Source organism: Saccostrea echinata, unplaced genomic scaffold (assembly GCF_033153115.1).
Source record: "Saccostrea echinata isolate AGI-Se365-2 ecotype Australia unplaced genomic scaffold, CSIRO_AGI_Sech_v1 ptg000025l, whole genome shotgun sequence".
Classification (NCBI taxonomy): domain Eukaryota; kingdom Metazoa; phylum Mollusca; class Bivalvia; order Ostreida; family Ostreidae; genus Saccostrea; species Saccostrea echinata.
In genome coordinates this window covers 24681877-24701421 of record NW_026889774.1, presented here as the reverse complement: position 1 = coordinate 24701421, position 19545 = coordinate 24681877, and the positions used below count along the sequence as shown (strand labels likewise).

The 19545-nt window shown below is 34.9% G+C and overlaps 1 protein-coding gene across 1 annotated transcript in view; it reads left to right on the top strand.

Moving 5' to 3' along the window:
- LOC133192261 (deleted in malignant brain tumors 1 protein-like) overlaps positions 1 to 18390 on the top strand; it is a 33468-nt gene extending 15078 nt beyond the window's left edge. The window contains exons 17-47 of the mRNA XM_061328257.1: positions 716 to 888; positions 1113 to 1272; positions 1603 to 1784; positions 2357 to 2510; positions 3247 to 3416; positions 3601 to 3769; positions 3989 to 4152; positions 4293 to 4449; positions 4618 to 4796; positions 5714 to 5882; positions 5986 to 6155; positions 6456 to 6612; positions 8321 to 8490; positions 8767 to 8920; positions 9610 to 9782; positions 10055 to 10208; positions 10395 to 10567; positions 11528 to 11738; positions 11869 to 12041; positions 12225 to 12461; positions 12794 to 12962; positions 13383 to 13510; positions 13738 to 13900; positions 14091 to 14200; positions 15286 to 15414; positions 15715 to 15909; positions 16295 to 16537; positions 16842 to 17036; positions 17349 to 17540; positions 17869 to 18025; positions 18227 to 18390. Coding sequence (XP_061184241.1) covers positions 716 to 888; positions 1113 to 1272; positions 1603 to 1784; positions 2357 to 2510; positions 3247 to 3416; positions 3601 to 3769; positions 3989 to 4152; positions 4293 to 4449; positions 4618 to 4796; positions 5714 to 5882; positions 5986 to 6155; positions 6456 to 6612; positions 8321 to 8490; positions 8767 to 8920; positions 9610 to 9782; positions 10055 to 10208; positions 10395 to 10567; positions 11528 to 11738; positions 11869 to 12041; positions 12225 to 12461; positions 12794 to 12962; positions 13383 to 13510; positions 13738 to 13900; positions 14091 to 14200; positions 15286 to 15414; positions 15715 to 15909; positions 16295 to 16537; positions 16842 to 17036; positions 17349 to 17540; positions 17869 to 18025; positions 18227 to 18314 — 5218 coding nt within the window. The 3' untranslated portion in view covers positions 18315 to 18390. The remainder of the gene's footprint in view (positions 1 to 715; positions 889 to 1112; positions 1273 to 1602; positions 1785 to 2356; positions 2511 to 3246; positions 3417 to 3600; positions 3770 to 3988; positions 4153 to 4292; positions 4450 to 4617; positions 4797 to 5713; positions 5883 to 5985; positions 6156 to 6455; positions 6613 to 8320; positions 8491 to 8766; positions 8921 to 9609; positions 9783 to 10054; positions 10209 to 10394; positions 10568 to 11527; positions 11739 to 11868; positions 12042 to 12224; positions 12462 to 12793; positions 12963 to 13382; positions 13511 to 13737; positions 13901 to 14090; positions 14201 to 15285; positions 15415 to 15714; positions 15910 to 16294; positions 16538 to 16841; positions 17037 to 17348; positions 17541 to 17868; positions 18026 to 18226) is intronic.
- The last annotated feature ends 1155 nt before the right edge of the window (positions 18391 to 19545 follow it).

Below are 19545 nucleotides of genomic sequence, written 5' to 3'. Positions count from 1 at the left end.
CAAAAGGTGTGGAAAGGGGCAGGCCTCCTGCACCCCCTCCCCCCCCCCCCCCCCCGACCCCATACCCAAGAATCTATGTGCCTTAATGTTATGTTCATATGAGTGGATGTCAGGTGCAAGTGAAATAACTTTCCAAAACTATTTGCATCAATTTGGAATTTCCCTATCTATTTTGGTCCAATGTAGAATAAATAATTCCTTATATTGACGTGGAAGATCATGTGCAGGTCAATATAACGTAGCATTTTTCTAACATTGTTGGATCTCAGCCAATCAGAGAGATGGAAATCATTCAATCATATAATAATACTGTTTATTTACTTTGTAACTGCCGAAGTGAATTGCAGTTTCAACAAATTAAAATACATATATATGTATACAATTATGGATACATATACATGTATACATATATGTATATTTATTTTAGGGTTGAAATGTTTCTTTGACATCAGATTTACTTTTACAGAGCATTATTTAATCAATTATTCTTTGTTCTAAGATATTTAATATGATTCTATTTCAACAGCACAATTTTCCTTTTTTTCTTGAGAGTAATACTCATCAATCATTTTGATAGAGAAATCAAGGATAAATAAGTACTATTGGTTGGTTTATTTGTTCTTAGTAACACCCGAATTTTTTTTTATAATATGAGATTTAAAAAGTAGTCAGAAAAGTGAATACAAGAAAAAATGGTTTGTATTCCTGCTTTTAGCCAGAATGCCCTGCCTGCTACAGCAGCTGCCTTTGGACAAGGCACAGGAAACATTCTGTTGGATAATGTTGTGTGTCAAGGCAATGAATCCTCCATCTTGGATTGTCGAACAAATCCAGTCGGCACCAATGACTGTGAGCACTCAGAGGATGTTGGTGTCATATGTCAGAATTGTGAGTAAAGAAATCAAAATTTTGGGAGCTTTTTTTATTTTCTCCAGAGTGTTGAGACATTATGAAAGGATTGTTTTAAAAAGATTGTAATATTTGTAATATAATCAGTGATAAATTATTTAATGACATGTAAATGCTTCACCAAGAGTTTTGATAAAGAAAATTTCATTCTTTTGATTCTTTTCATATTAGGGATTTAAAAAATTTTTGGTTCACTTTTGTAGCTCCACAGAATAACAATGTACGTGTAAGACTGACTGGAGGTCCCTCACAGCAGGAGGGACTTCTTCAGGTGAACTACGCAGGGCAGTGGGGAACCGTGTGTGATGATGACTTCACCAATAATGCTGCTAAAGTTGTGTGTAATTCTCTGGGGTTATCATTGTAAGTACACTGTAGGTGTAGCATATGCTCAAAAGCATAGGATCAGCATCTCTATTATAATTATTAGTAGTTGAAATTCTGAAGATCAATGAACAGTATACTGTAAACAAACTTTTTTTCCTCTGCGAGAAATAATCACAAGTTTCAAGACCTTTTATTTTAAAATATTTCTTGCCTTGAGTTATTTCTGTAATTGAGTATTAATGTAGAATATTTTCTCATTTGCAAAAATTAATACAGTAGCTGTGGATTGATTTCAAGTTGAGGAATAAAATTTTGTTTTTGTGTTTTAATTTTTTTATTAGCCAGTTATAACTTTTATCTTTGCAGTATTAAGGCTGTGGCTGTACCTGCAGCTACATACAAATCAGCCAATACAAACTACGGCCCTATTTGGTTGGATGGCACTAACTGCACAGGTACAGAGTCATCTATTGGATTGTGTGGACACAACCCGTGGGGGACAAATGACTGTGACCACACAGAGGACATCGGAGTGGCCTGTCAGACCAGTACGTGAGCAATTGGAGGGCATTTTCCAAGAATCATAGCAAATTTATTTTCTATTGCTTCAGTAGTTTGTGACGCAAAAAAATGAGCTATTTAGTACTATTAATATTATACATGTGTATTCTACTTTCTGTAATAAATGTGAAAGACAAAGGAAGTTAATTGCTTGATGAAATTTACTTCAGTTCTTTATGTAAGTGGATTTTGTAAATCTCGTTTAATTCAGAAAAATTTATTTGCAAACAGTTCTGCTAGAATGTCTCAATGCGAAAAATGAAACTTCTCATCGACAATAACACAAAATAATTCTAAGTACATGTACATGTACTTATCATATATTATCACTTATCATAGATACTGGTACATGTACATACCTCAAAAATTAAGTCCAACTCTTACCAAAAGGTGTAATAATTTTCTTTCACAAACTTAAAGGTAAATTCACACAAAAAGCATGAAAATCAATAATGTAATTTTTGTGCATCGGTTATGCTGTACTTTTATATCAGTTTTTATCACATTTTAAAAAATGTCATAGCATAAATGAAGAAGAAATTTTTACACAAAATCATAGGTCAGATGCTGAGTCTGCAGTTACGTCTCGTGAATGGCACCAGCAACAGTGGTCGAGTGGAGGTGTACCATAACAATCAGTGGGGGACTCTTTGTGATGACGGATTTGGAATTGCGGAAGCCACTGTAGTCTGCAGGTCACTGGGGAAGCCCACGTAAGAATCTTATAAGTAATAAAATCTCGGCATTTCTGTTTAACCAGGATTTTGAGTATTAGACATTTTTATCTGTGCTTGATAATATTAGTCTCTGTTCAAAATATAGTGTTTTACCAATAAATGATTGCCAAACAAAAATTGCAAGAAATGAATTACAATACATGTACAGTATTACTGGAGAAAATTTGAAGATTTCTTCACCCATTAGTCTTACAACCTTACAACATCTGTATACTGTAGGACACCAAATTTTCGCAAGAAAGGTATTTGGTATTTATAAGTGACAAAAAATTTTTTCTCAGATGCTGGTTATTGCTGTATATATCCTATGCTAATAAAAATATACACGAAAATGAAATTTTCCCGAGGAGACCATCTCGCCTAATTATGGGAAATAAAAGTTTCTCCTGAATAAAAAGTGATTTAAAGTAAACAGAGGTCTGGTTTTCTATGGATAAGTAATAAGTCTTGCAATCTTACAATATTTGTATGTACAGTTTTGTCTTACAAGCTTACAATATTTGCAAATATACAGTGGTGTGGTTTCTATGGATAAGTAATAAGTCTTACAATCCTACAATATTTGTATGTACAGTGGTGTCTTACAATATTTGTATGTACAGTAGTGTCTTACAACCTTACAATATTTGTATGTACAGTGGTGTCTTACAGTTTTACAATATCTGTATGTACAGTGGTGTCTTACAACCTTACACTTTTTATATATATACAGTGGTGTGGTGGTGCCCTTGGCTAATTCCTACTATGGAGCAGGGTCTGGTAGTATCTGGATTGATGATCTTAACTGTGCTGGAAATGAGACCAACCTCGGAGCCTGCAGCCGCAAACCATGGGGGGTCAATGATTGTGATCATACTGAGGATGCGTCTGTCATGTGTCTAAGTGTGTACTGAATATAGTTCAAAGAAAATTATGGGCCAAATTACTTTGAAATATCATTGAAGAAAAATGTTATAGGTCTGATGAATTGGGTGTATTTTGTACTGCCGTCAGTACTCGTGTTATTTTGTTTTTATTTTTTTTCAGTTGAATTGGTTTTTATGATACATGTAATGTATAATTATAGGTCCTAATCCTAATCCCCCTCCTGTGACAGTGAGGCTAGTGGGAGGACTGACCCGCAGTCAGGGGAGGGTGCAGGTACGATATAACGGCATTTATGGCACGATTTGCGATGACTCCTGGGATGACAGAGATGCTCAGGTGGTCTGTAATATGCTTGGCTACAGTGCAAGGTATCTCTCTCATTCATTTGGACAAAGAAAAAACTTTTTTTCAGATTTTTCGTATATCTTTGCATTAAGAACTAAATGTAAAAATGAATAGCGGTTGTAGTTTAAACAGTATCTTTTCACTTTTCAATTCTTAAAGCATGAGAGCATTATTTCTTTACATTCATGATTTTGAGCTAAGCAAATCTGTTTCTTGATACTATATTCCTTCTCATCTTTCAGAGGAGCACGTGCAATCAATCGTATAGGAACAGGAAGTGGTCCGATCTGGATGGATGATGTGGAATGTACAGGGACGGAGTCCAACATTGGACAGTGTACTTTTAAGGGATGGGGAGAAAACAACTGTGATCATTCAGAGGATGCTGGAGTTGTCTGTGTGGATTGTATGTTAACTCCATACTGTTAAATATTCACAGAAAATTGTCTTTGGAAATTTTTTTTCAATTTATCAACATTTTTACCTAAACAAATTTGGTATACATAATAGCAGAGACCAAACCAATCCTGATGATTTCCTTTATAGCTTCAGTGCAGGCTCTCAGGGTACGACTGGTAGGTGGACCCTCTACCATGGAGGGCAGGGTAGAGGTGAATTATGCAGGGACGTGGGGAACTGTTTGTGATGACCTTTGGTCTAATGCTGATGCTCAGGTTGTCTGCAGGATGTTGGGATACTCCACGTATGCTATTTTCACATCTACAACAATATGAAAAAAAAAAAACCATCAGTTTATTTTATCAGGGAAATTGGTCTTTTACTTCGACTCTTATGAATGCTACAACCAATTCTAGAGATTAGTTATCCCATTTTAACCAGTTAAGAATAACTGATGTCTAATATTTTGCAGGGATGGTGCAACAGCCTATTCAAGGGCCAGATATGGACAGGGCTCACCAAACCAGAAAATTATCCTGGATGATGTTGGCTGTATAGGAACTGAGGGTAACCTTGGACAGTGTAATTATACAGCACTGGGACTGAGTAACTGTGACCACACAGAAGATGCTGGAGTTAGGTGTTATCCAGGTAAGTTAACATATCAGGTTAATGATAAATTATATTAGGTGTTATCCAGGTGAGTTAACATGTTAGGTTAATTCACAGAAATCAGGTGTTATTCAGGTAAGTTAACATGCTAGGTTAATTCACTAGAGTCATGAATTAACCAGGTGAGTTTACAGTAATATTAATACACCTGAGTCAGGTTGTTTGGGTGAGTACATTCTAATAGAAATTCACAGGAATCAGATGTTAACATATTAGCTTAATTCACAGGAGTGTCAGATGTTATTAGATATAACATTTCAGGTTAAGGTTCATAAACCCTCTGCTCACTCATATAAAATGCTACTTTAACTCCAATGATATTCCAAAAGAAATGTGCTTTACAAATAAAATAAAAACAATTTTAGCATAGCTTGCAGGGCAAAATTGGACAAAAAAGACACTTCAACTAGGCATATTTATAAAGGAATAATAGACATTTATGTCATTCAGAGTTATCTCTCTTATCAGAGTATCGATGAACCTTAATTCACAGGAGTCAGGTGTTGTACAGGTGAGTTAACATGTCAGGTTAATTCACAGGATTCAGGTGTTATCCATGAGAGTTAACATGTGAGGTTAATTCACAGGAGTCAGGTGTTGTACATGTGAGTTAACATATTAAATTACTTAACTGTAGTCAGATGTTATCAAGGTGAGTTTTAAACAAGTCAGATTAATTAACTGAAGCCAGATGTTATACTTGTCACATCAGATTAATTTACTCAAGTCAGCTATTATGCACATGAGGTAATGATTGATACATTTATGTACACTATAATCTAGGGTTATTTTATTGAGTCAACAATCCTAATAACACTCATATACACTGGTGTTATACAATACTTCTTGTTTATTTTGAGAAATATTTATTAAAAGAAATGATGTCCTTGTTTTAGCTGGACAGGTGGTTACCAATAACATTAAGATTCGACTGCGGGGCGGCAGTAACAACCAGACAGAGGGACGTGTAGAGATTTTCTACAACAACACATGGGGAACTGTCTGTGATGATTACTTTGGATCACAGGAAGCAGCCGTTATCTGTAGCATGCTGGGACAATCTCCGTAAGATATTTTCTAAAACTTTTTAATATTGTTTCATAATTAGGACTGTGTATGTTTCATTCATGTACAATGAATTTATTTTCTTTTCCCCCCTTCTTTACAGTGTTGGGGCTCGTGCCAAAACCTCAGCCTTTTTTGGACGAGGAACAGGTCCTATCTGGTTGGACAATCTGAACTGTAGAGGAAATGAGACCAGCATTGCCCTCTGTGGAAGTCGAGGCTGGGGGGTGAACAACTGTAGACACACTGAGGATGCTGGGGTTGTCTGTGCAGGTAAAAAAGGATTGTGGAAAATTTCTCAGCTGAAAATTAAGACCTATGTAAAAAGTAATTTGGTCCACTAGAGTGTATTCTCCAGTGCGAAATAGAAGTGTATTTTTAATGGTGAAAATAGTATTTGCATCATTCTAATTTACTGATTTTATCTATTTGAGACTTGTTACATTTATTAATCATAGGTGACTTACATGTACATGTAGATTTATACAAAGTTGAATAAATTTATTTCTATTAACGGTAGATAGATAAATCACATAATAGAATTGATGAGGCTACTGAGATTTGTAACTGTAGGTAGACAGAGTGTGACTCCTGTGCGATTGGTGGGTGGATCTAATAGATATGAGGGGAGAGTTGAAGTATTCCACTCTGGACAATGGGGCACGGTTTGTGATGATGTCGCAGACTATCATGTCGCTCAGGTTATCTGTAACCAGCTAGGATTCCCAAGGTGGGTGAAGTTAGATCTGTATTAAATTTCGCACTGAGAAATCACTTCTTCACTCTTATGAAATAATGCTTGTACACAAATTATTTTTCAAAGAAAAAAATACATACAGTTAAAACTGCCATAGCGACCCACTGTATTAAGCGACTCACTGTCATATGTGACCGTAAAAATTCCTCCCAATGCTTTTTCCTTTATATTATACCTGTATTAAACGACCACCTGTCTAACGCGACCAGCGACCGTGATTTTCCTGACCATTTTTTGTAATTTCAGGCAATTTTACCTGGATTTAATGACTATATAATTTCCGATTCCTACTTTCGATTTTGGTCGAGTATGCTACGTTTTTTTGGTTCAAAACATCTACAGACACGCGTTAATTTCATCTAATAATTATATAATGTGAGTGTTAGGAATAAAACAACATTTCAAAATAAATATTTTTACTTACGTTTTGATATTTATTGAATAAACATTAAAATCTAATACATAAACATTCAGGTTTGTTCTCTCCAATGATTGAGTGCCATTTGAAAATATAGACGTTCGAGGTCGATCCCGATATCATTTCGTGCTATAAGGGCCAAATGGATATTCAACTAATACTATAAAACCTGCCTGTTTAACTTTTAATTAACAAGAAACTAAATCCTAGATGTTTATTTAAGTGAAATGTGTCACCAATGGGGTAAGTAAACACATGCTAGCTAGCACCCATAACAGGTGATAATTGAAGTAGGTGACAAACAGGCAATTAGACGCGGTAGTTCAGTAATGAAAAAAAAAAATAATTAGGTTAAATAAATTTTTAGTCATAAATATAACTTAATTTGTTACCAAGTACATAACAAAAATCATGATACAGTTTTAATTCTTAGTAACTTGCAAAACATACGAAGTTATCATGTAAAAAAAAAAAAAAAAAAAATCTATGCAGCTTTTTTATACTGTATAAAAACCATTTTATATTTTCAGATGTTCACAATATTTCCCAATAATCAAATTACTCATGTGCAGATCAAACAAATTTTATTACTGAGCAGGACAATTATACCTATAATATAAAAGCATTTAGAGTTGAGCAGTACCTATAAAATACATTCCACATACACGTGTAATATTTTCAGCATTGTATATTTGAACACTGCTGAAAATAAGCAACCTGTATTAAGAGACCACCTGTCATATGTGACCTTTTTTCCTTTCTCCATTGGAAGGTCTCTTAATACAGGTTTGACTATCATTTCAACTATCTTTCAGGGGAAAACTGATGTATAACTTGACAGTTTCATAAAAGAATATTTGCCTATCTATAAAAACCTATGAGAGTTATCACTCTTACCAAAGGATCAATAAACCTTGAAGAAATTTGAAAAAATAAATTTTAAATACATGTTAGTGAACAGTTGAACTTTGGTATCTCAAATACTGATATCTCAAATACCATGGATATGTCAAAGTTATTTGGAAGTCTTAACCCCTTATTCTTTAAGTATTTTACCCTAGATAACTCGAATCCTCAGATATCTCGGAAGTTTTTTCTTGGTCCCTTTGAGTTCCAGATAATGAGGTTTGACTGTATCTGTTGTAAGCTTGTGATTGTACATTGTATACTGTACTGTAGACTCTGTAGCTTAAGTTTACATGACATAAAATAATTACCCTGAATTTCCAATGTAATATTTAAGAGTTAAGTATTTCCTTGTAGTACAACTGCAGCTGTCAAAGGCTCTGCCTACTTTGGGGCTGGCAGAGGTCAAATCTGGATGGATGACCTCCACTGTGATGGGACTGAGCTCTCATTGGATAATTGTGGCTTCAGACCTTGGGGCACTAACAACTGTGGTCACAATGAAGATCTGAGTGTGATCTGTACTGGTTAGTTTTGTACAGTTTTGATCATATGGCATTGTACAAGTACTTCTATATTTACAGACATTCATGGGAATTCTGTACTATATAAAAAGAAAAGTAAAAGTATCAATTTTTGTTCCATAAACTGGATATGAAAATATCTAAATATTGAAGAAAATGATTTTAAATGTTGATAAATATTAAATCTCCATAACAGATTAAAATTCTAAAACTATAGAATGTCAGAATAGTAAGTTAGATTTACAGTAAACCTTTAAATGATTTTTTGTCCTGTTTCAGCTCCTACTGTCCCACTGCGCTTGGTGGATCCTAATGGAAACCCCAATCAGGGACGTGTTGAAATTCGGGTGAACGGAACCTGGGGTACTGTTTGTGATGACATGTTTGACTCCAAAGCTGCAGGTGTTGTATGTGCCATGGCAGGATTTAGCAGGTAACATTGAGTAAAGTTAATACAGTATACACTTATTACATGACTATGAGGGAAACAGTCAAACTGTTGTCCAAAGGTAAGGAGAAGGACCTCGGAAATTGTTCGGTCCTGGGCAATAGTTTCCCAGGTCTTTCCCATTATTGAGGGACAACTGTTTGGACTGATCCCTCTTATATTTGAAATAAGTGTTTTATTACCTAACATAGTACATAATATTTTAAACTAAAAGTGATGATTTAGACATAATAACCAATGGATTTTAAAATGTATCGACAACAGATCATGGTAAATTTTGAAACAAAATAAAACAAGATAAATATGGAGTAAATGTTCAAAATGCCAAAATACAATTTATATAGTATGTTAGGTAAAAATAAAAACTATAGTCCAATACTTGTGCAATCTGTTTCACTGTGAAATTCAACATTTATTTCCATTCCCAGTTAACCTTTTCCTGTGTTCTTTACACTGTGCAATCCAAAACCCAGTCTATGCTCTGAAATAAAATTTGTGTCCCAGTGCATGATAGATAAGTTTCACTGTAATTCAAGTATTTTGATATAAACCTATTTGCATCAGTCTAATTAAATCTAGCTATAACTCATATGAGGATATTTAAAGTTTATGTATTTCAAGTAATGACATCAAAAAGGCTTGTCTACTGAGTTTTTTTTTTTTTGGTGAATTAGAACTGGAGCTATTGCCAAGACAAGGTCATTCTTTGGGCGGGGCACAGGCCAGATCCTTCTTGATGACGTACACTGTTCAGGATCAGAGAAAACAATCCTCCAATGTTCCTCCAAACCTCTGGGGACCAACAATTGCGACCATGATGAAGATGTGGGTGTTATCTGTAATGCTGGTAAGGTTTTGTCTTCTGCATTATTCTTATTTTTGTTTGTCCTTTGACCTTGAAGATATTAAGTTATCTTTAACTGTTGAGCCATTCTGATTATTAAATTTTAACTTCAACTATACTTATAACTCAAGTAGTTAACTATAAAGTAAGTACCTGTAAATGAACAAGAGATATTTCAGGTACTAACTGTACTTTCAACCTTTTCCATGACCTTATACATAAATGTCACTTCGAGGAATAAGCAGACTTATTTCTCTGTCTTCTTTTGTCTGTAGTGAGTCTGCCTATTCGGTTAGTGGGAGGGACCACCAACAGTGGCCGTGTGGAGATCCAGTATAACAACACATGGGGAACCGTCTGTGATGATTATTGGACTTCAACAGGCATTCAGAATGCTAAAGTTGTTTGTAAAATGCTGGGAAAGCCATAGTATGTGCACATTTTTATGGACGTTTTGATCTTATCTTCATATTAGTTCAACCCATTGTCAAAACATACATGATAATCATTTTTATAAAATCACAAAGAGAAGAGTATTATTTAGTGTATCACAGTAAAAACAAATTAAAGAAAAACATCCGTAAAGCTTAAATCTTACATTTACCTGTGTTTTAGCACCTATGCCTATGCCCTGAGTAGAGCATATTTTGGACAAGGCACAGGAACAATCTGGTTGGACGACTTGAAATGTAGAGGGAATGAATCAAGCATTGATTCCTGTCCTCATCGGCCATATGGCAGCAACAACTGCAGGCACACAGAAGATGTGGGAGTTGTCTGTACTAACAGTAAGCAATTATATTATTTTAATGTTAGAACAATTTTTGATTTGATTTTTGTAAGTATGTTAATTAATTTCAAAAGCTGAAGGTTGATATAGCGGTCCTCAAATGGGAAACAAGTTTATTATTGTTCTATTTTGGTCATTTGGACAAAGTCAGGGTTACATGACTTAGATGTTTAAATCGAAATGTTTGGGATATTACTATCATTGCTAGGATTGTTAGAGGTCATGCTTTCACACCCAACACAAAGGATGCTCATGACCACAAGAGGAGCAAGAATCTTCAGCCAAATTCATTGAACTAGGTTTAGGCCATAGAATTTTGCAGTGTGATTTTTTTTTGTAAGATGACATTTTTTTTAAAGTCATTTTCAAGTATGCCCTTTATTGTCCCAGTGGACAGTATTAATCCAGACATGACAGCTCTCAATTGAAATTTTAAAGAAAAATGAATTAATTGAGAAATAAGGTATCATATTTAAATTTTTCAACTTTTATCGGAATGTAAATAGGGTTTGTCTTGTGCTCAAATCCCATAAAGCCCAAAGGGCTCTATGGAAGATTTGATCATGTACTGACCTGTATTTACATCCTGATAAAAGTTTTAAAATGGTACTTTATTGCTTATATTTAACTTTGTGACTGATTTATAACAAATACTTGGGTGCTATAGTTTTAAACCCATAAATGATTAATTTTTTTTCAAACCTCAATGGGATAAATTGAACGTCAGCCACTTATGTTGTCACTATGAAATTACGTTGATCGTTTGTGACTAAACAATGAATTTATGGTTATGACTTATGTGATGAATTAGTTTATACACAGGCTTAAATATGCCTTGTTCAAACAGTGTTATACATGGGAAAACACATTTGTAAATGTAAATATATTGGTATAAAATTGTTGAAGTTTGTATATTTAGAATAACATACATACATGTATATATTTCTTTTTGTTACAGCCCCTAGATCCACCACTCCAAGACCCGGCCGCGTCACCACAACACTACCCACTCCAGCCCCAGGAACCACTTTCATCCGACTGGTCAATGGTCAGGATGCGTATCAGGGCAGGGTGGAGGTTTATGCCTTTGGTCAGTGGGGAACAGTCTGTGATGATGCCTTCACCAATCAGAATGCCGGTGTATTGTGTCAGATGTTGGGTTACAGCAGGTTTGTTAAACAAAATTTAATTTTGCATTGGATATTTTATTGTTTGCAGCTTTTTACACCCATATTGACCCTCAGTTTTATTTTTTAAAACTACAGATTTAGCTTGCTGACCTTAACTATCTTCTTTTAGAACTGGTGCATCCTATAGGGGTACCGGATCATTTGGAGCAGGCACAGGTAAAATCTGGTTGGACAATGTCAATTGTACGGGATCAGAGAGTTCCATAACCCAATGTCGCTCGAATGGTTGGGGGGCCCACAACTGTGGACATAACGAAGATGTTGGCATCATATGTTCTCCAAGTAAGTGATACATTGTCATTAGGAAGCTATATCAGTCCAGTGTGTAATAAATTTGTTTTAGATTCTTCAGTCTTTGTGCTTTCTGTTATTGAAGTTTTATGTGCTCTGGACATGATTCAACTTTTTGGAAATGTAATTATGCAGGGTACCTTAGTGACTGTAATCCTATTTTTCCCTTCACAGCAACATATCCTGATTACTTCTTGTTGATGACCGATACTAAAAACAGAAGTATATACAGGATGGATCTGAATTCCTACAGTTATGAAACACTTCCACTTCATAACCATGACAACCCCATCTCTATAGACTTTGATTCTCTGAATCAGCAAATCTATTGGACAGATGTGGGATCCAATCAAATCAGATCCGCTGGAATTACAGGAAGCAACGAGAAGGTCGTCCGACAGCTGGGCAACAGTAAGGAGAATTTATAATTTAGAATGCATTTTAGAAAATAATTACTGTATGGCTTGATATTCAGTCAGATACACTGGTAACAATTGTTTGAAAAAATGGGAGAAAGTACTGTTTATATATAAAGTTGCATTATCAAACATTGAACACTTGCATGTGGTATTAAACCATATTTCTCATTTCCCTTGTGCTAAATGTGTCTTCATTAAAAAATTTCATGATTTTAATTAGACAGTGAGAAGGACACTTAAGATTTTTTTTTTTTTGCTGCGACAGCATCAATGTACAGTACACGTGTAGTGTAATACCTACAAGTAGACATTTTCCCTTTACAGAAGCTACTCCGGATGGTATATCTGTGGACTCCGTGTCCCGCCTTGTCTTCTACACTGACACCGGTTATAATGTCATTGCTCTTGTAACAATTGATGGTGCTTTCACTAAAACTATAATTAATAATAACCTGGATGAACCAAGAGCCATAGTGACCAACCCACAAACAGGGTGAGATTCTTCATCATTATTATATGCCTTTTGCTTCATATACCTTTAACTGTAAATGTGTATTTGATTATACGTTTTAAATTCGCTGTAATATGAAGGTTCAATTTTTTTTGTGGATTTACTAGGTACCCTTCACCCACAACAACATCAACACATGTACATACATGCATAATGAGTTGATCACCCATTTACTTACATCCCCACAAACGTACATACTGAGTCACATTTGAGAATGCCCCCCATAAATTTAAAATAAGTCCATTGAGTCTTTGTTATCTCTGTGGTTGAAAATGTTGTACCCTGAAGTGTTATTATCTTTATTCCAATAAATAAACTAGGCCTTGATAATTGTATTTTATTAGTTAAATGTTCCTGAAATGTATAGATAAATGAATAGTACAAAGTCTTACACTCTTCCAGTGTGTTTTACTGGTCTGACTGGGGAACTAACGCGAGGATAGAGAGGGCTAACTATGATGGATCTGGAAGACAGGCCATTATCACCACCAATATCAAATGGCCTAATGCTCTGGCTATTGATTTCCAAGGTTTTCAGATTAAATAACAGTTGCACACATTATCCGTTCTTGAACCAAATTCGTACACTGCATTGTAATTTCCTCTCATCTTGGAAATTTCTATTTAAAAATGAGCTAATGTATCTGCACCTCCATCCCCCTCCTTCAACCCCCTACAAAAACATTTAAAATCCATACAGTTATCCCACTGTTTTACCTGTGTAAATAGATATTTTAAGTTTGAATTGTGTTTACAGGGAGTAAAATGTACTGGGCAGATGGTAGCACTAAGTTGATAGAGATGTCTAACTTGGACGGTACTGGACGTACGACCGTGTCTGACCAGTCTTCCACCTCGGCCCACTTCTTTGGCCTGGTGCTCTACCAGACCACTCTTTATTACACAGACTGGAGCCAGCAGTAAGTAATGGTCAAGACACCAGTCTTAAATAACTTAAAAAACTTGGTATAAAACTAAAAAAATGAACATGTTGGGGATGATTTAAGACAATTACCTGTTCTTCTTTACTGTGACCGCTTATTTTGTGATTTAGCTGTTTGAGGAAGTTTGGATGGTTTTAAAAATGGGTCTTTTTTTGTGTATGTACAGTTCTGTGATGAAAGTTTCCACAACTGGTGGTACCCCTGTACCGATCGGACCAGCAACATTTGGCAGACTTAACGATTTGACCTTTTACAGAAGTGGAGTTGGATTTTCTGGTATAATAGACTTGTTTTTAGCTCACCTCAACAAAGTTGGGGGGAGTTTGGTGTCGGCATCCCAGGTTATAGTTTTTGCAAATTTCTTTTCCAAGTACCTCTATGCCCTATGTTATTCTGGGATGCATTAAGGATGCTTTTGATATGTTTCATTGTACCAGTCAAGATTTCAGATGCTGCAATTTCAGCCAAAGCATGGCAAGGTTAATGTTTTTGGAGTAGGTTAAAGTTTTTGGAGCAGGTCTCATTTCCAAGTAACTGTAAGCCCTATATTGAGCAAACCTGCATAGATGATAATCTTAGGCTGCACACTTCCAGGCTTGCTTTGAATGCTTGATCTGACCTACATTTTCCAGATGAGTGACAGGTTAAGATTTTTGGAGCAGGTGTCATTTCAAAGTAACTATAAGCCCTGTATTGACCAAACTTGCATGGATGATACATCTAAGGATGCACACTACTGGACTTTCTTCGGATGCTGGATCTGACCTACATTTTCCAGATGAGTGACCTGGTTAACATTTTTGGAGCAGGTACATTACCAAGAAATCATAAGGCCTATCTGAACCAAACTTGCATGGATGATGCATCAAGGGATGAACACTCTTAAAGTTGCTTCATATACTGGATTTGACTTACATTTTCTGGATGAGTGACTAGTTAAAGTTTTAGAAAAGACCATTCCCAAGTAACTGCAAGCCCTATCTGACCAAAATTGCATAAATGTTGTATCTAGGGATGCACACTACTAGATTATTAGTTTAGTGAGTCACTTTGCCTTACTTAAAGACAACATCCGTTGGGGTGAGCTCTGTAATCTCTGATTGCCTATGTTTTAAACTTTCTAAATGTACTGAAGTTTATAGAGTACCAATATATTACAAGATAGATTCAACACAATTTGCACTATAATGTAAAAAGAATATTTGCACAAAAGTATGTAGTATGAGTTAATATACAGATTTAGCCTTTTATCTTACATAACTAATTGTTTACAGTTGAACTTTGGTATTTTGAACATCGATATCTGTAATACCATGGATATGTCGGAAAATGAGATAATGAGGTTTGACTGTATTTTATAGGAAGCAATGCTTGTACCAGTGGTAAAGGAGGCTGCTCTCACATCTGTCTTCCTGCCCCAGGTAACATCAAGAAATGTGCCTGTCCAGATGGTCTCTCACTACAGCCAAATGGATTATCATGTGGAACAGGTAATCATAATACGGTAAAACATGAATATTAGGAAGTCACTGGGAGCCTTAATTTTTCTTCCTTGTAACCAAGATTCTTTGTATATGAAACATGGAGAAAAGTCTTCTATGGAATTCATAAAAGTTTCCTTATAACCAAGATTTCCATATAAAGGCTTCTTTATAACCAAGTTTAACTGTATTTTGAATTAAGTAAGAACAAGTTTGATGCAAAGCATTAATCCCCATTTGTACATCTTTGTCAGTATCTTTGATTTACATATAAAATTTAATCAGTCCATGATTTGTTTGGTTTGACAGCCATCCCCTGCCAGCCACTACAAGCCCCCACCAATGGTATGATCAGTCCCTCCACCTGTACCACTTCTTCAGCGGCCCCTAACACCAACTGTACTGTGACGTGTAAGACTGGCTACACTCTGTATGGGTCTAGTAAGCTTACCTGTAATGCTAACGGTCAATGGAGCGCTGGAGCCACGTTCATCATGTGTCAAGGTATGTACCTTCTTTAACAAGAAAGATGTAATGTGACAATTAAAATAGATAAAATAAAACAAGAGTGAACATTTCCCTTAATATGTACATGTATGTGCACAATGCTTTGTTATACACATACATATATGTAAATGGAATTGTTCACTCCGCTTCTATTTTGTGTGTTTCAGTCTTATCCTTCTGGATGAATGTAAAGGGGGGTAATTTATGAAAAGTAGCAAAATGAACTTCATTCATTGAATGAACTTCATTCAATGAGTGAAAGGAAATCATTTGTTATTAAAAGTATTTGAATAAAAAAAACACTGGGCAAATTTCCTTTTAATGTACATCATGTACATTGTATCCAATAATACATGTATTGGACCATGTTTGTACAATTCAGATACCCAGCCTCCAGTTGTAACTTGCCCAGCTAGTCAGACTGTGACAGCAGACATGGGAAAACAGACAGCTACTGTCAGCTGGGCAGCTCCTACTGCCACTGACAACTCTGGTAGCAATGTAGCTGTCCTACAGGAAGTGACATCACCAGCTGTGCTCGGACCAGGAGCACATGTCATCAAAGCCATTGCCTTTGATTCAGCTGGAAGATCAAGCTCCTGTAGCTTCACAATCACTGTTAATGGTCAGTAAAACAAAAAAAAAAACAAGGGGTTACCTTCTTAACAGATGTACATGTATAAGATATGTTCATGTATGTAGTAGATTTTTGTTTGGTAATTTAAATTAGTCAGGTCAATAAATTTTAAGATACATGTACATGTAACTACAGGTACACTGCAAAGAAAATTTAACATCTTTGTGTAAAAAAAAATTTCAAAATGTCAAAATACTCTATTTCCATGAATTTGAGTTTTATGTACCAGTACTCAATAGAAAATTGCCGAATCTTCAGATGAAGTATTTTAATAACATTTTTTATATTCCAGTGTTGAACTGTCCCCTCTTAGTTCCTCCAACAAATGGTATGATTATGTCCCTTCAGTGTTCGCGAAACTACGGTTCTACCTGCCGGGTGGGCTGTATATCAGGATTTAATCTACAGGGTAGCTCTACAGTCACATGTCAGAAATCAGGAAACACAGCTCAGTGGACTCCTGCCACCTCAAGTCTGCAATGTCAAGGTCAGACTGAAGTCCTCATTTGTGAAAGTTGTGAAATAGACAAAGTTAAAGTCTTCATTTGTGGTAGTAGCAAAAAAGAAAAGTTGTTGTAATAGTAAAATAGACAGTTTAAAGTTTTTCCAGCATTCACATATATGTACATGTATATAATAATCTATTCTATGTCAAGTCATACTCTATACATTACTGCTTGATTTTTTTTTGTATTATTATTTTTTTGTTTGTTTGTTTTTTTTTTTTTAAAGAAATATTGGTTTCACTGTTGTAATATCTTTTGATGACTTAGTTCTTATTTGACCATCTCTCCAACAGCTATAACTTGCCCTAAGATTCCAATTCCACGAAATGGTCAGATAACTGGTTGCCAGCCTCCGTACAAGGTGGGCTCTGTCTGTACCCAGGCGTGCAATGCCTCTTACGTCCCCTATGGTAACAATGTCTACAGGATATGTCGGCCGACTGGTAGATGGGGTGGATCCATGTTAACCTGTCAGTCACCTATGGGTGAGGATTTTATTACTTTTTAACTTTTTCCCAGCATGCTGTGAAATGGAATAAAATGATATTAAACAAAATTTATATTATATAGAGAGTTAATTTATGAAAATGCTATAAAGAGGAAGAAAAAGTTTACTTACTGATATTTTAAAGTATAAAACAATTTTCTTTTTTCATTTTTGAGTATATGTTAGTTTTCACTCTGAGAGCATGCTCAGAATACGTTGTATGTTGAGAGCAGAAATCATAGAACTTGATCTCAGAACATTGTAGATAAATCAGCACCTATTGAAGTTGAACAAAAATTTATGATAAATGTACTGATATCTTATAGCATACAATGGAGGAAATGCTGGCATGATGGTGGGTGGTTCGAATTCAGGAAGTAGTTCAAGCTCGGTGAACAGTAGTGCCATCACAGCAGGAGTTGTGATTGGTGCCGTCCTTATTGTGATTATTCTAGTCGGAGCCTTCCTCTACGTTAAGCGACAGTAAGATTCTTTTTTTAACATGTTTTTTTATATCTTAAGTTTTCTTTATGAAAGTTACACAATAATAGTCCAAGAATTTTTAACAACAACAACAGTTTACAGAATCAAAACTTTAGCAAAAGACTGTAAATCATGCAATTTTAATTTTTTTTATATAATAGAAAAATTTTAAAATTATTCAATTTGCATGGTGTTTTTCAGGCAATTTGCAGGTTCTAGTTCTAGTTCAAGTAGATCATATGAGATGGGAGGTATGAGTAATCCTAATTATGCCAGCGCAGAAACATGAAAATAAAGAACAATCTACCATGTGACTTTATTGAATAACAGCATTGAATTGTGCAATACTTAAGACTTACTTTTAATTGTTTTGTTTGTTTTTTTTTAAACTTGTTGCAGTTTCTTTCATATCACTCATATTTCATTTGTGAGTAAAATACATTGATCATTGTTACTTAATAAAAATATTACATTTACCATCTGTAATAAATGCATGATTGTTCAGACACTAATACTCATTATCAATTTAAAAATACTCATGTAAGTGTTTATTCAATAAATACTGACATATTATTTGTGTCCTTTTGGTGATATATAATTATGTATGATATGCCATGGTGCCAGGCTATTGTGCTGCATAAAGAAATGTAAGAGAGATGTCTAAAATGGGTTGTAAACATTAACAGATTATCGGAGTCTGTAGATCTGCAAACACCCCAAGCCCAACGCAGTACTTGGTTATTTATTTGTATCAATGTAGATCTATGTAACTGTATATTTAAAACACAGCTCACAATTTAATTTTTTTTTTAAAAAAATGTGGAAATGTTAAGTAAGTTCTAAACTCTGATGAAAAATGTTTTTTGATAAAATCATATATATGTGTATGTATTGAGTTTAATTAATTTTCAACATAGGGTACCTGTAATATTTTTACAGGAACAATGTTCAAAGCTAAAGACAATGAAGCGTTTTGGACAGAAATACCTGTTTACCTACATTGGTGAAATATGTGTTAATCATATACTAGTACATATATTCAATTACTTTATCTTGGTGTAATGTAATGTTAAGAATATGTTTTAGTGTCATTACTGTAGATTCCCGTTTATTTCACCTTTAATCTAAGGGCAGATTACTCTAAGTTCATAAACGTACCCTACAATTAGAACTTTTTAATGTGCAGGGTTAAGAGCTTTTTAAAATTTTTTTTCCCCTACGAAGTTATCTAGTTATGCAGTATAAGGTTGGATCCAAAAGTTTTTCCTAAATATTTGGTTGATAAATTTCATATTTTAAACGCATAAGTTGAAAACTCCTATATCCCCTACTCTTGCTGGATGCGCCATGGATCTGCATTTTAGTCTCTCTATAAACTAAAAAGAAAAAATATCTCTCATAAGATCATTAGTTGAGTAAGACTTCAGTGTGACCAAACAGTCATTGACTTCATTAACATAATTTAAAAAAAAAATCCCTGGAGAATGTGAAGAGAATGTTAAAAAACTTACTCATATAAA